Raw genomic sequence first — 14,863 nt, 5'->3', positions numbered from 1 at the left:
TGATTCTGGACAGGGTTAAAAATACTGGATCAAATTAAAATTCTTCCTTTTTGATTATGGTGAAGTTGTTTATAGAAAATCCCTCCTTCATCCCAAATCCTGGATCATCTTAAATGTGTGTTGCTTTTGTATAGGAAGCTGGTGAGATTCTTCACTTCTATGTAACCCAGATGCTTATCATTTTCACACTGGCTGAAATGGCTTCTCCTCTGGAAAATCTACCACATAAACAAAAGCAGGTTTTAAACCAAGCACAATGGATTTTCTATGCAGCGTCAGTTTTCAGTGCAGCATCTAATATCAGCAGTCTGACTCAGGTCAGGTGGCAATCAGTCATGGGTTGGGCTGGAATTACGGAAACAGGCAGTACAAAGTAAAGACAAAGGCTGCAGTTCTGTTGCCTAGAAACTACGCATCTGGGCATATTCCAAATAGGTAAGACAGTCAGAGAGATGTTTTTAAACAACATCCCTTTTAATCCAGCATGTTCCCCTTCCCACACTTTTCTTCTTCTCTGGATTATTAATGTTTTGTTGTTGCTGTTGTTTGCTACTAGCTGTTTGCCAAAGTTGTCAAACTTTAGTCTCCAGAGCACTTCCAGGTGGTCTGAGGAGATGCTTCTGTCATAACAATGAAGCATCTCTCAGTAAGTCTGGCTGCTATTTGCAGATGAGTCCAAAACACTTAAGCTTCCCAATGAATGTATGATCAACTAAATTAAAATTAATACACTCCTCTCTGTACCCTTCAGAACTGTATTTGTCTTTGGTGTAAATTCAACCATGATTAAATCTACAGATGACACCAAAACTGATGGACAACAAATGCAAAGGAGGACACCGCTAGACAGCACAGTGTCCTGGAGAGAGAAGTGAAGGTGAAGCTGTAGGCAATAAGAGGGGATTCAATATTAATAAGCGTGTAGTACTATACCCAGTGAACAGCTAATATAAAATGGGGAGACTGGGAACATTTTCAAGGGGCATTGTGAAATATTTTGTAAACTGTTTTTATAATACCTATTACCTGAAATAATTTTCAGAAGCTTAGAAATGTGTTTATTTTTCTGCTACTTTTCTCCTTCTCTATTCAGCAAACTTTATAATTAGCCATTTGTGTTTGTAATGTAATAAAACTCAGCATGGCCTGTTGTTCCTCTCTCAGGCTCCTTGATGATGTCAGTATGTGTTCATTAAATGCTGCCAGCCGGGGGAGATGACACTTGATTTTCTTTTTTTGATTTTCAATTTGTGCACCACACCGAATTGTTGACAATTAAAAAAAAAATTAAACACCCAAATTCTAACAGTTTTAAAGTAGGTAACATGTGGAGCTCAAGCAGGTTGGTACCTCACGCACCTCTCATAGGAATCAAATCAAAAATCAAGTCTAGAAAATAACATATTTAGGTATTTTTAACATTTCAGTAGCTGTCTGCTGACCTTGGCTAGATGTCTCCTCCTGCAAAGTCTGTTGTACTTGGTTAAACAGCTCTTCACTTGGACATTTCATTGCTATATAATATGAAGCAATTCTTATTTCCACATCATCATCGCCTGCTTGATATAGCCGGACTAATACAGTACGCTTTAAAAAAAAAGATTAAGGTACTTACTTCCCTAAAAGAGTTGAGGTGCATTAATTTCTACGTATAAGCGGCTAGCCATTGCAATAAGCATTATGAGGAAAGTAAGTTGTTTTATACAACGTCAACACACACACACATATATGTACAGCACAGCATCCTGTTCACAAAGTCCCAGGATGCTATACTATTACACAGATTGGGATGGATCCATTGAGCATAGGGGAGCATTAGCATTAACATTACTGAGTTCAGGACTTGACCCCAATACAATAATCATTAATACAGTTTCAAGTAGCAGAATTTACTAGTCCAGGACCAAATCCTCGGTTCCTTATTCAGAGCCTGATCCTGCTAAAACTTGTGTGTCTGAGTAACTTTTCTTCACATGAGCAGGTCTCCTTCCCTATCTTACAGGCGGAAGGAAGTCATTTTGTCCACCCAATGTTTAGTTCATACAATGTCATTTATTCTTTTCTACTTAATGGTGCTCCACGTGACAACTGGTTTTTTCCAAGGAGAATATAGCAATGAGTGGTATAACCATATAACCCAGTTATACCCTTAAACTGGGCACAAAATTTCAGGAGATTTCAATGAGTGCTCTGTATTTGTCACAATGACAGGATCAAGCAGAGGGATTGTCTCCACTGGCACTTTACAGCACTGCAACTTTCTCACTCAGGGATGTGAAAAAAACAACCCCCTGAGCGCTGCTAGTTTCAGGGCAGCAAAGTTCCAGTGTAGACAGTGCATCAGTGCTGGGAGCCACGCTCCCAGCACTGGTAGCTACGCCCCTCATGGAGGTGGTTTTTTTAGAGCGCTGGGGGAGCTCTCTCCCAGCGCTATGCTGTGACTACACAAGCCACGTTAAAGCGCTGCCACGGCAGCACTGTAACGTTGCAAGTGAAGACGTGCCCTAAGTGTGTCAGCATCGGAAGTAAATCAGTTAAACAAATGAGGAGGAAATGCTTTGTCTTTCTTAGTATACTTCAGAGTGTGAGTCCCCTCAAGCGTGGGAGGAAATTCCTGGTCTGTCTAGCAAGACATGCTATAGGATAGTCTTGCTTCAGTAAGGCCTGCTGGGTATGGCTTTATATTTTCCTGTGTGTACCAAATACTGTGTCAACCATTTACTTCTCTCTAGCCAGTTAAGAATGGGAATGTCCCAGTTGTAACTAGGCTTATCCATTGCATAAAGCTTCCAATACTTCACATTGCAGAAAAGGAGGTTGGGGAGGAGGAGGAGGAGGTTATAACAAAAAACAAAAAAACACATGAGCCTCTCCGGGGCTTCACCAAGGCAAGGTAAGCCAGGCAGCTCAAGTTACCACCTTTTATCAATTCGCCAACAGTTACCACAGTGGAATGCTGAAGTTATCTAAAAAACCGACTTCTATAAATTCGACCTAATTTCGTAGTGTAGACATACCCTAAGCATAGTGCTACAGTGATACCTGCAATATTACAATGTGGTAATTATATTGCACTTTCATTATGTTAAAAGGGACCTTTTTGCCTGCGAAAAGATCACATTTGTCAAGATAAACATTGTAATGCTTTTCTTGCTTCTCCAACAAGAACACAATCCTTCCCAACCTCCCCTGCAGCAGAAAGAGTTCTGCTGGGAGATGCTTTTATACTCAGTTCTTATTTGTTTGCACACTCCAGAATTATTTCGCACAGGGGCACCATTTTAGATTGGGGTAGGGGGCAACTTTAACCATGATTCCAAGGGCTACTTAGGCACCTGAAACTCTAGGGTTTGTTTTTTTCCAGATAATAGCTTAGAAATTAGCTGATAGGGCTCTGTATCTAATTCCTATATATAAAAAAAGAGGATTAAATAAATATTAGACCCGCTCAGCTCTAATACTAACATGTTCTCACATCATGTATCAAGTCACTTAAGGGACACTGGTTAGGTTTTAAATTTTAATGTATATTTTTTATTACTAACTCTTGAATACAACAATTGTAGAAAAATCTAGATTACTTTCTAACACTTTTTTGCAGTTCATCAAGCCTGGAATAGATCATTTCACTTCGGAAACATCCTACTAGGGCAAGACTACACCTGCCTGGGGCTCTAGACGTGTTAAATGTTCAGTTAAAATGTAAAATTACACAGCAGCCATTGCTGTACAACCCAGCATGGGTAGAACCTGCAACCCCTTAATTAAGTGATCTCCTTTCATCTGACTCTCATTCTCCATCCTTCCTGACCTCTGTGCTGCTCTACATGCTGTCAACCACAACATCCATCCCAACCTTCTGGGATCATTTGCTGGAGTCTCAGAGAACTGGTCGCCTTGGTTTTGCTCCCATCTATCAGAGTCCTCTTTTTTTGCAGCATGCAGCGGAGAGAGAGGCTGGTCTCGTCTGCTGGATAGGGAGGTAGCCCTGAAAGACCTAGGTTCTATTCCCCCCCACGGACTTCCTGTCTGACCTCAGTGCTTTAAGGACAAAATTTCAAAAGCTTTTAGGCACCCAAAGATGCAGCTAGATATCTAGTGGGGTTTACAAAGCACCAACCTTCTAAATGCATTTGAAAATCTCACTAGTGCCTAAATACCTTTGAAAATCTGGCTCTTAGTCTGTGTGTGCCTCAGTGCCCCATCTGTACAATGGGGATAACAGCACCGCTCTACCTCACCAAGGGGCTAAGAGGAGAAATAGGTTAGACATTGTGAGGCGCAGCCTCAGACACTATGGTGATGGGGCCACATAAGTACCACAGGTAGAGTGGGAACTTCGCTATACACTGCTAGCCCTTCCCTGGGTTTGACCCCTTCTTTTCACCTATGTCCCCGAATCTTTTCTGAATGTAACCTTGGCTCAGTGCTTTGCTATATTTTTTCTGAGTCCCCTGTGTTCTCTCTAAAACAACCCCTCCCCCCTCTCCATGGAGGGATTCCCCTTTTACAGGCTAAACTTCCATATCCTTAATTTGGATATTCCATATCCACCAGCCCTTTCTTATCTTAATCACCCTGCCTCTGTTTGTAAACAAAATACTGACTCCCTGACCCAGGGACACCTCTCCTCTGCAGAACTTACACTTTCACACTAACGCTGTGCTGCAGTTAAGAGCTACACCTGGGAGCTTGCACATCTGTATGAAACTCGGGGGCGGGGGGAGGCTCCCACCCTCCCCTGCCCCCCCTAATTGGCGTCCCTGATTTCACACAGCACCGATTCCAATACAGCACCAGTAAACCATCAACCACTGAACATATCACTTACATTGGCAGCACAGGGAATGCGTCTGAAGGCCTGTATTGCAGCCAGGCGGATTTCAGTAGGGTTGCTTCTCAGGGATGCACAAGAACTCAGGACAGGTGTTAGAGATGTTGCTGCCAGCCCTGCATTTCCAATTGCTTTTAACACTAGCTGCAGCTGAAAATACAAAGCAACGTAAAATGGGAAACTGACATCAGGGCTGCTAAAAACATCCCATCACCTGCACGAGATATTTTATTACTTTTATATTATCACATTTTCTTTCAAAATATTCTGCCTAAAACAGATCTCTGCTCACCATTTTATTGCCGCATGGGGAACTCTCAATAATGAACCACAAACATGAGCAGATCTGTAGAATGAACTGCGGAGAAAAACTGCTTGGACACAGGATGCAAAGGTATCATTTCAGACACTTCTGAATCATTGCTGTGTTCTTCTTGCAAAATTTCAGAACAGCGAATACTGAGAGTGTCCTTGGAGACTGCCTGGAATCAATTGTTTAGATCGGAGAAGGTAATAGCAGAATATCTGCCTATCTGCCAGAGGATCAGGCCGGGTCACAACTCAAAAGATTTGCAGGCATAGATATGTCAGTTCGGCATGTAAAAAATTTGCACCCCTAAGTGGCGCTGTGCCAGCAAAAGCTGATGCAGTTACACTGGCAAAAGAGTCCATATGCTTATATCGCTTATTTCATTCAGGGAACTAGTATAAAGTATAACTCCACTAAAAGGGGTTACCACTATAGTTCTACTGGCAAACCCTTCCTGGCATAGACAAGCCTGTACATACCCAGAGTTTGCTCTTCTATAAACAATATAACACCTTTTAAATGAAATTTGGTTTGGAACGGTGACGCTGCAAAAGTATCCAAAAGATACCGTGCACATTAATTACAGTGTGAAGGCACAGATAATGAAACAAGTGGGGGACAGGGACGATTTTCAAATATATGAAAGCTACGTCTCAGTTTGATTATCTATAGATCAAAATGCTGCATGGTAAAATGCTTAGTGGTAAAGGTTTGGGGTTCCGAATGCCATGGTTGATTAAGTCATTTACCACAATGTTACCATGGTCATGTCCTATACTAAGCATAGAGGAAAGTGGAGGAATTTCAGAAACCAATGGACGCAGTAACTGTTGGAAAATGACAACTTTTCAATAGCAAGCTCTATCCCTAGACTCCCTATACCCATAAGTTCAACTCCTCGTAGGCTGACCCTCCTTGCATTGTTCGTAGAAACACACACCGGTTTAGTTCAGGAGTAATTGCAGAGTTAAAATGTGTAAGCAACTGCTGTAACTGTGTGAGCTAAAGGAGACTCAGACCCTATTTAGTGTAGGTGGTTTATGATGCGGCTTGAGATTCTTTCGATCGTGCATGGATATTAGTAGTATAAGCCAAAAATATCCTCTCCCCCTCACCCATTGTACCATATAGTTGCTCAGCTGGTGCCTGGCCTGCCCCTCTTGAGGCGGCTGCATTTCAATGGGTCTCAAAAATCAAGCCACTTTTATTTAGGTGCCTTGCTTTGTGTTTGAACATCTTGGCCAGATCCTGTACAGTCCTTTGGGATGCTTCAAGGCTGCAAATGTAAATTATTATTTTCATGAGAAGCTCATGCATGGAACATCAAGGAAAAAGCCCTTCCATTATTTGTATGGCCTTTTAAAAGAAACCCAGCTTTAGTCAGAAATGCATGTGGAAGAGATTAAGAGAAGTCTGGCTTACTCTCAGGAAATAGTTCCTAATGGTGAGAGCTATTAGACTGTGGAATAGTCCCCCAAGGGAAATGGTGGAAGCCCTATTGCCTGAGTTATTTAAAACCAGACTAGGCACAGCACTAAAAGATACACAGTAGGGAGCAATTCTGCCCCTCCCTAGGAAAATGGACTCTACAACCTCATACAACAGATCTTTCCTGTCTGTCTTTCCATCTTCCTTCTACGATTCTATTGCCCACAGGGGCAGTCAAAAAAGTTCAGGAATGGAATTTTTATCTTAAAAGCTCAATTGAAATTCCCATTACATAAAACCTGGTGTTTCAATAACTGCTGTAAACAGAACTGAGAGTGAACAGATTGCTCAGATGATATGAAAAAAATAACTAAAAACAAGTGTGCTTTGCACATTGGGACCTTAAATTCTAGAAGGTGCAAAATACCTCGGCTAGCATAGCAGTTGGGGTCCTGCTACACTTACTATCTAGTACATTGTCACTGTGGTCTCTAAGTGTGAGAAAGGAGCCAACTGCTTAGGAGGATGGTGAAACAGAAGGAAGATATTTCTTTAAAGGTGAAGTGCAGTTAAAATGAAGAATCCAGAAATATGGGCTGAATTGCTCCCAATCCAACAGAGAAATCACACACAATCAACTAACACAATATCATTTCTCCTTTCCTTGGCAGGTCCTTCAACATCATGCCAGTCAACTCCAGTCATGCTGTGACTCCCCAGAGTGCATCATCCGATGATGTCACAGCTACCACTAACTTCATGAAACCAGTCAAAAAGAAGGGACAGGTAAATTATTTCTCGTGTGTTATCTGTAGTTTTTAAAAGGTTTTCCATTTTATATCCAACAGCTTTTAAAATAATACATTACAGATAAAATTTTAAAATCTGTAGAAAGGATAAAAAAAGATCCAACACTCATGTGCCTTTTTAGACAATTTTCTAAAATGTTTTGTTGTCTCAATACGCAAGAATGTCCATGAGGGCAACTCTTTTCTGGCCATCAAGCCTCTTTTGGCCATATGTACTACCAAAGAATATAGCTGAAATGAGTAAAAGAACATGTGCTTGTAGATTCAAAGGTATCCATATTCTCACTCCATTGCATGTCATTTTCATCATACAGGTTCTTATTTTGATAATGTCTAAAGGGAGAAAAAGGGAGGGATGGCTGTTTGAAACTTGTCTTCAGGGTTACTCCACTCTTGTTTAACTCACTGTTACCTGGCTGAGTCCTGATTCTTGCAAGGTGCAGTTTCCTCCCAAGTATCCTTCCAGAATACTTGTCACCATCTGTATTGCAGGCAGAAGATCACAGGCGCTGTTAGCTGAACAGAAGTGATGCACCAAAGCAGTTATTCCTAAGAAGACACTCCGACTTGCTCCTGGTGACTGCAGCAAAGGCTGTAAAGCAAGAGAAGAATGACAGGCTGCTTAAAAACTGTGAGCCTCCTATTTATTATAATACCCTGAGCACTCTGACGGCATGTACATCTTCACAGAGATTTACAAGCATTAATTAATTCATCCTTATACACTCTTCTGAAGCCACCGAAAATAGCCCCCACTTTCAAATACTGACTATTGTGTCTTTGAAAGGTTTTCATATAAAGCATGCTGGGGAGACTCAGAGGAAAACCCCAGATGATATGGAGAAAAATCTACCACTCTCATATGTTTAAGTGAAGAGTGAATTAGTACGATCCGTGAGAGGACTCAAGGCCATTCTACCAAGTGAAATGCATCCCAAGACACTCCCAGTGCTTAGAACACTCACATTGTTTATGTTGTAAAATATACTGCCTGTCCCCATAGCAATGGGCTCTCCAAGTCAAGATGAAGCTGCAGCAAATAGAAGCTTTTGATGCAAAGGTGCTGTACAGTACATGGAGGAGATTAATACAAGTGGCCATTGTCCAGCACTCTCAACAGGGGAGTGCTTTAAATTAAGGATACCAGCGCAGTGAGCATTTAATTTAGGTTGGCTATAACATTATCACCTACACTTTTATTGAGGTGTAGCAATAGTGCAGTATTTCATAATGAGTCACATTTTATATTAAGGTTCCTCTGATAAATAGCTTATAAAAGACAATAAATGACTATAACAATTTATTATCCATTTATTAGTTCGTTATTGTGTCCGACAGCTTGTTTATAACCAGCAGCACCTACCACAATGGGGTTCTGATCTCAGACTTGGTGCTAGAATAATAAAAATAATAAAGAAACAAATAACCTAAAACACATGTTAGTGTGTTACAGGTCGTTATATAATTATGCCTGAAATATGCTTACAACACCTATAAATCATTTATTAGCCTTTTATAAAAGGAACTTAAATAGAAAGTGTGACCCATATATCTTACAGGGCTCAATCCTGCAGACCACTACTCTAGTAATTCTATTGAATTGAATGGGACCAGGACCAGCTGAGGCCATAAGGATTGCAAGATCAGGCCTATGGTTATGCACAGTTTGCATCTGTTGTGACTTGTTTTCTTTTTACAGCACCACTCTATTGAAATTTTCTCTTCCTGCCACTTTGGCAGCTACTATTTGCTTTTTAGATGCAGCCAGCTCTATAGGAGAGACACACCATGAGCACTCTCGTGTACACCCTACTTTTGTTCTTTCTTGTAAAAGCAGTTATTATAAATAAATATGATAAATAAATGGTTGCTGTTTGTATATACACAATCGTAACAGGGCCCCTAGGCTGTAAATGTGAATACATATAGGTTAATGCCTGACAGGATGGTATGTTATTTTTCTCCTAGAAAACAACTGGAGTTTGCAGTTCAGCACAGAAATTTTAAAAAGTGCCCTCTAGTAGCAGGTCTCTGTTACACTGACTGGCAATCAAGCAGTTTCTGATTGCCCTTTACGTAATAAGAGACCAGCCAAGAACTTTTCAAACCTCTCCCAATTTAGCTTTCTAAATAGAAAGTTAAAAGCTGCTGTAGCAACATTGCAAACCCAGATCCAACCAGCAGACTGAGAGCAGGAGTAAGAATCCTGGGAGGAAAGGAGAGAAAGAGCAGCTGGAGAGGGTGGACAGAGGAAGAAGAAATGGAACAGGAAAAGCATCTGGGGGGGTGGGAGGGGAGGGAACGGCCAGAGCAAGCAAAAGAGAAAAAACTACTGCTGAGGGAGGGAGGGAGACTTTGCATCGAAAGTTGTAGTCCTAGCATTCTAAGGACACTAACAAATTCAACCTCATCTCTTTATGACGTCAGTGTGTAATGATTTTATGTGTATCTACCAGAGCTGTTCATTTCATGCACATCAGTCAATATTTTAACATATCATACAATAAATTTCAGTGTGAGCACTTGTATGAGTAAAGAGACACGTGTTTTCGGGAACAGAGCCCATATGCTTACATGGGAACCTACTCTGAACTGTTTGAATTCCATAATCATTAGCAGATTCTTTCCCACTGCACAAACTTGCCATGAATTGTAAACATTTCTCAACTACAGGCATTTTGGAGAAGAGGAGCACTGGAAGCTAAGTGGGTCCAAGACACAAAATATGTTTCTATTTGTCCCATAAAGCTGTAGTCAAACCCCATATTTCCATACACCCTGAAGTAAATATGGTTTTGTTGAAAATCCCATAATTTAAGCAATGACCCAGAAGACTAAATGAGCTGGATATGAATTATCTGAAGTAGGAATTCTGGAAAGCCTTCAAAGCTCTGGCAGCTGTCGCTTTATTATCCTGGCCTGTAATTGTTTGATAGGGAACAGCAAGTTGTAAGAATGATTCTTCATGAGTCTGACCAATAAGTGGGCCCTTTGCTGCCAAGCCAAATAGACCCATGCAGTTATTTTACTGTTTAAAAATAATTTGCAATTGCTGACTTTCCCTCAAAGTGAACTCAGGCTTCTCAAACACAGTCAACTACAGAAGTAGCTATTAAGCTATCCCCACCTGAAATGGAACAGGACAACCTCAGGAAGAATGTACCAGGCCCAAGTTCTCACTCACTGTGCACAGATACGTGAGACATTCACAATCCCCCTGCATAAATCCAGCAAGAAGATTCTGCCGTGAGTTAAGGCCATTGCCTCCTGAACCATTAGGCTTCTCTACCCCATTAAAGGTAAGAAATAGAATTTCCTTCCTTCCTCCCTTCAGCGGCTGTGAGATACAACACACACACATGGAGCCAGTTTCCAGGGTACCCCAACCAGGAGCAGCCTGTAATTTCTACACTTTGGTCTGATGCTGGCTGTGGGCAGAAGAATCTGTGCAAGCTTTTCCTGTCTGCCTCCACATGCTCCATCTGGCCTTGATGTTGCTTTCTCCACCGGGGTATTTGAGATTTATTACAACTGAAAACTGGAATAATTCCCATGGGACTTTTGTGTACCAACTACATGAGTCAGGAAAAAATGTCAGCCAGCAAGAAATGCTGAAGGTATAACATGCCCCGTTGCTTCCCTTCCTGCACTTGGTCCCCCGTTCACTACAGGGGCTGTGGAAGAATGGCCATTTTTCCACAGATAAGTTTGGGACATTGTGTACCTTGGTCAGAATTTGGTCTACTATTTATTTTATCCAGCAGTCTTATTACCTTGTTTTCCAGTCACTAAAAAAAAACAAATCACAAGTAATGCTGCTCAGGCAGAGGAAACTAAGTGAGAATTGCTGCAATAGCTCTCTCCTTTTTACAGACATCCACCTCTATTCATGATCCCAGAGTAGAAATATTAAAAGACAGGTTGCTCATTCCAGTCTGCATAGATGTAGGAAGTACTTGGAATCTTGCAAACACATTGCCAGTTTGCTCAATTTTTAGCTCAATCCTGAGCTCAATTTTGCATACCCAAGAAATGTGGTTACTTCTTCAGAAAAGCACACAAACTGAACCAAATCTTTTGAGGCCCTCCGATCACTAAAAAAAAGCCCATTTACAGCAGTTTCAATAATAGCGTCCTGCAGAAAGTGAAGCCCAAAGAAGAGGGCATTGTGCAAATGTAAAAAACATAGAGCATTAGAGCCCTTTAGGGTGTATGTAAAATTCCCTGTATCCTTTCCTCCAAATCTTGGAAAATGATACATGAAAGGTGACAAATGCCATTCTGAGCTGAAATGCGTGGTATACATGGTAATCCACATAGGGACTGTATTACATATTACCTTAGGGGAAAACCACACAATAAAAATGTGAATACTCAGCACGTGTATTCAACTAACAAGCCAAAATCTGAAAAGTAGCTGTGAGCCTGGAATGTCTGTGGGTGTTCATTATAATACTCGTGAAAAAGTGCTGAATTGACAGCACTGGAGAATGAAGCCCTCTATCCAAAAAACAGGGAGAGCAGAACCTGCAAGAATAGCAGCTTCCTCACACTGTCCTGCCTTTGAACCTCTACCTTGATCCACAGAGAGCACCCATGAGGGGCCAGTTCAGTCTCTTCCCTTCTATCTCTATGCTGCCGGTTCAAATCAAACGCCAGTAACTAAAGGCTCTTTGCACCCTCTGCTGGAGTCTTACATGAAATGAGCTGGTAGTTTCAGTCCACTCCCAGAACACATCACTAAAATCACCTCCAGAAGCAGAGTTTCGTGTAAATCTGAGTGTGAGTGAGACAAATAATCTAACTGCCAAGGCTAGGAACCAGACGGTTTTAATGATAAAATGAAAAACTTGTCTGCTCACAGCAAGAGAGTTGATCATGCCTGTGGTGGGCTCAGGAATGAATGACAATGACCAAAGGAAAGATTCCATTTTGTCCTCTTCCACTTCTTTCGCAACAATAATTTCTTTCATCAGGACAACACAGGCCTCTGTAGCACACGAAGGGAGAGCATCTACTAGCGGCTGCCTGAAACACAACAGAAAAACATCAAAACCTACATGAACTGAAGTACCTCAGAGTCAAAGAATATTTGCCCTCTGTCTTCCTGAGACTGAGGTTGCTTCAATGGAAATAAAAGCCCACTAAAAAACTGAGGGGCATATCCTGACCCTACAAAAGTCACGGGGAGGTTTGGCATGGATTTCAGCGGGTGCAGCACTGGACCTCCTAGGCCAAGATTTTCAAATGTGACTAGTGATTCTGGGCATCCCAAGTTTTTTGTCTCCTCAAGGGACTTGATTTTCAAGAAAGGACTCAGCGTCCCTCTCTCAAAAATAGATCCCCCTAAGATGTCTCAAATTGGGCACCTAAAGACTGAAATGTCTCAAATCTTAGTCATTTATGTCTGCGGTTCAGAATTATGTCACTTGGGAAGGTGTTTATTGCTAAACTGAAAAAAGGCATTTATTTAGCAGAAGAAGAATGTCCACACAGGGGGCTATACTGGTGTAGCTATACTGGTATAATTGGTAAGACTTTCCCATGTAGATAAAGCCTTAAACTACTATCGGCAGAAGATGACCTACAGTTGTGATTTTTCTCCGAAGAATAATGTAGCTATTTGTCAGCATGAGAGAAATTAAGTGATTTAGGGTTTTTCCTATAACTAATGTAGCGTTAATGCCAATTTTTCATGTTTGTGTCAAGTGAAGCATGAACCATTGTTACAAATCCAGAGCAGCTGTACAGAAAATTTAGTCTAAGCTAGATAATATTTTGGCCTGAAAGCACATTAAATGCCTGTTTCTATGCTTGCAGTTCTCAATATATTTACTTGTATTTGTTAAGAAAGCCCACATTGTCAGAAGGAGGAAGAAAAATAAGATTATAGGCCTGATCCCACTCTTACTGAAGTTGAGGGACAAATTAATTGACCAAAATAGTGTAGAACTAAGCCTTATCAAAGATCCAAACCCTCAGATCTGAACCATCCCCAATATCAGAGATGTTTGGACCTTGATCTAAACGTTGTGAGTGAGGCCCACCTCTAGATTATATCAAGGAAATAATTTCCATCTAAAAGTTTCTTCAATCAAAACTGGGAAAGCATTATCAACCACATTTTTGTGGACATTGGTTGAGGGTTTTTTTAGTCAGCCCTGGAAAGGCTAGAAAGGGATTTTTGATGTTCCTTGCATGCAGTCAGCATTGTTGGTGAAAGAACATTCCATTAGGAAGGGTATAATTTTAGGGTTAGGCAAACTGATTTGGATCAGTTAAGAACAGACCAAAACTTTTGCAAAAAAGAATCCAAACGTTCCGTTCACTTTAAAATTACTTTTCTTTTTCACCTTCCTCTGCTATTGTCATGGTATTTCTGGTAGGACTGAAGGAAGGAAGTGGCAGAAATCTCATAAGAAAACCTTTTTTTTTTTTTTTAATAAGGTTGCCTCCAGACCAATTTTGCAGCCTCAAAAGGTTTGATAATGTTGGGTTAAGCATCTGTTTGGTACTTATCTTGATCTACACCAAACCTCAGAACCTTTTAATGTGCCCACAACAATAATCATTTGACAACGTCCAGGTATTCATGATTTCACCAAGGTAGGATTCTCCTTGCCCTGATTCCAACCAACACGTATAAATAATTTCCAGATTGTTTGATTTATACTAACTGAGAAGGAATAGCTGGACAAGATGCATAAAAATTGAAACAAAAATTACTTGTTTGGGCATGCAAAAATGTCAGGACTGAGACAATGTTTTAGAAACACAACACTCCCAGAGAACTGAACAAAAATAGCTGGACTCCCAGTGTCTAGGGACTCCCTCAAACACACACAGAAATATCCCATCCTCCACTCCACCAATTACATTTCCTGCACAATTGGCACTGTTAATCTGGGAACAGACTATAGATGGCTGTAAAACAAATTGAACATGTTACTTTTCTTTATCAAACACATCAGCTTTGGTGAACATCAATCAAGATTTGTTTCTCTAATGAAGCACATCAGGAGCAGCTGCCACTTTTAATTCATTCCACATTGGAAAGTTCATAATGTTCCCAGTGAGATTTTCCCAACCGGGATTTTCCATATTTTTCCATTATGGCAGGTGCCTAACAACATAAATCTTGATTTACATCCAGATGGTGGAAGCATGACCTGAGCTTCCCATTGGTATTGTTCCTGGAATGGCTGGAAAGTTCTCTTCGCGAGGAAGTGGACAGAGAAGGCAACTCTGCACACTGTGCTGGATCAATGACCAGCACTGGCAGGGCATTTCTAGTGGAAAAGGCTTTACACGGATACTATTAACAGTGGCCACATTTATCAGCACTGGCATTAAATACCAAACACATAAAAGTGGGAACTGTAGAAGATACACATAAAACACCCTTGAAACAGAAATCCTCTTCTATGTGCTCCCCCTTCCCATACTATTTGTACTGTTTTCAATTGACTCATTCACTGTATT

General features: G+C 40.9%; 1 protein-coding gene and 1 long non-coding RNA gene across 2 annotated transcripts in view; one reads left to right on the top strand and one right to left on the bottom strand.

The window, feature by feature from the left end:
* Positions 1–14,863, bottom strand: part of LOC141994926 (uncharacterized) — a 151,488-nt gene that overhangs the window by 100,785 nt on the left and 35,840 nt on the right. The window contains exons 10-13 of the mRNA XM_074965451.1: positions 12,244–12,409; positions 7,794–7,973; positions 4,832–4,984; positions 1,443–1,587 (exon numbers count right to left, since the gene is read on the bottom strand). Coding sequence (XP_074821552.1) covers positions 1,443–1,587; positions 4,832–4,984; positions 7,794–7,973; positions 12,244–12,409 — 644 coding nt within the window. The remainder of the gene's footprint in view (positions 1–1,442; positions 1,588–4,831; positions 4,985–7,793; positions 7,974–12,243; positions 12,410–14,863) is intronic.
* Positions 338–8,207, top strand: LOC141994927 (uncharacterized). Its single transcript, XR_012641223.1, has 3 exons — positions 338–435; positions 7,244–7,358; positions 7,874–8,207. It is a non-coding gene; the product is annotated as an uncharacterized LOC141994927 (long non-coding RNA).

The sequence above is a fragment of the Natator depressus genome, chromosome 10 (genome assembly GCF_965152275.1).
Source record: "Natator depressus isolate rNatDep1 chromosome 10, rNatDep2.hap1, whole genome shotgun sequence".
Taxonomy (NCBI): Eukaryota; Metazoa; Chordata; order Testudines; family Cheloniidae; genus Natator; species Natator depressus.
Note: the sequence above shows the minus strand (reverse complement) of the source record. Positions and strands in the feature narration are given on the sequence as shown.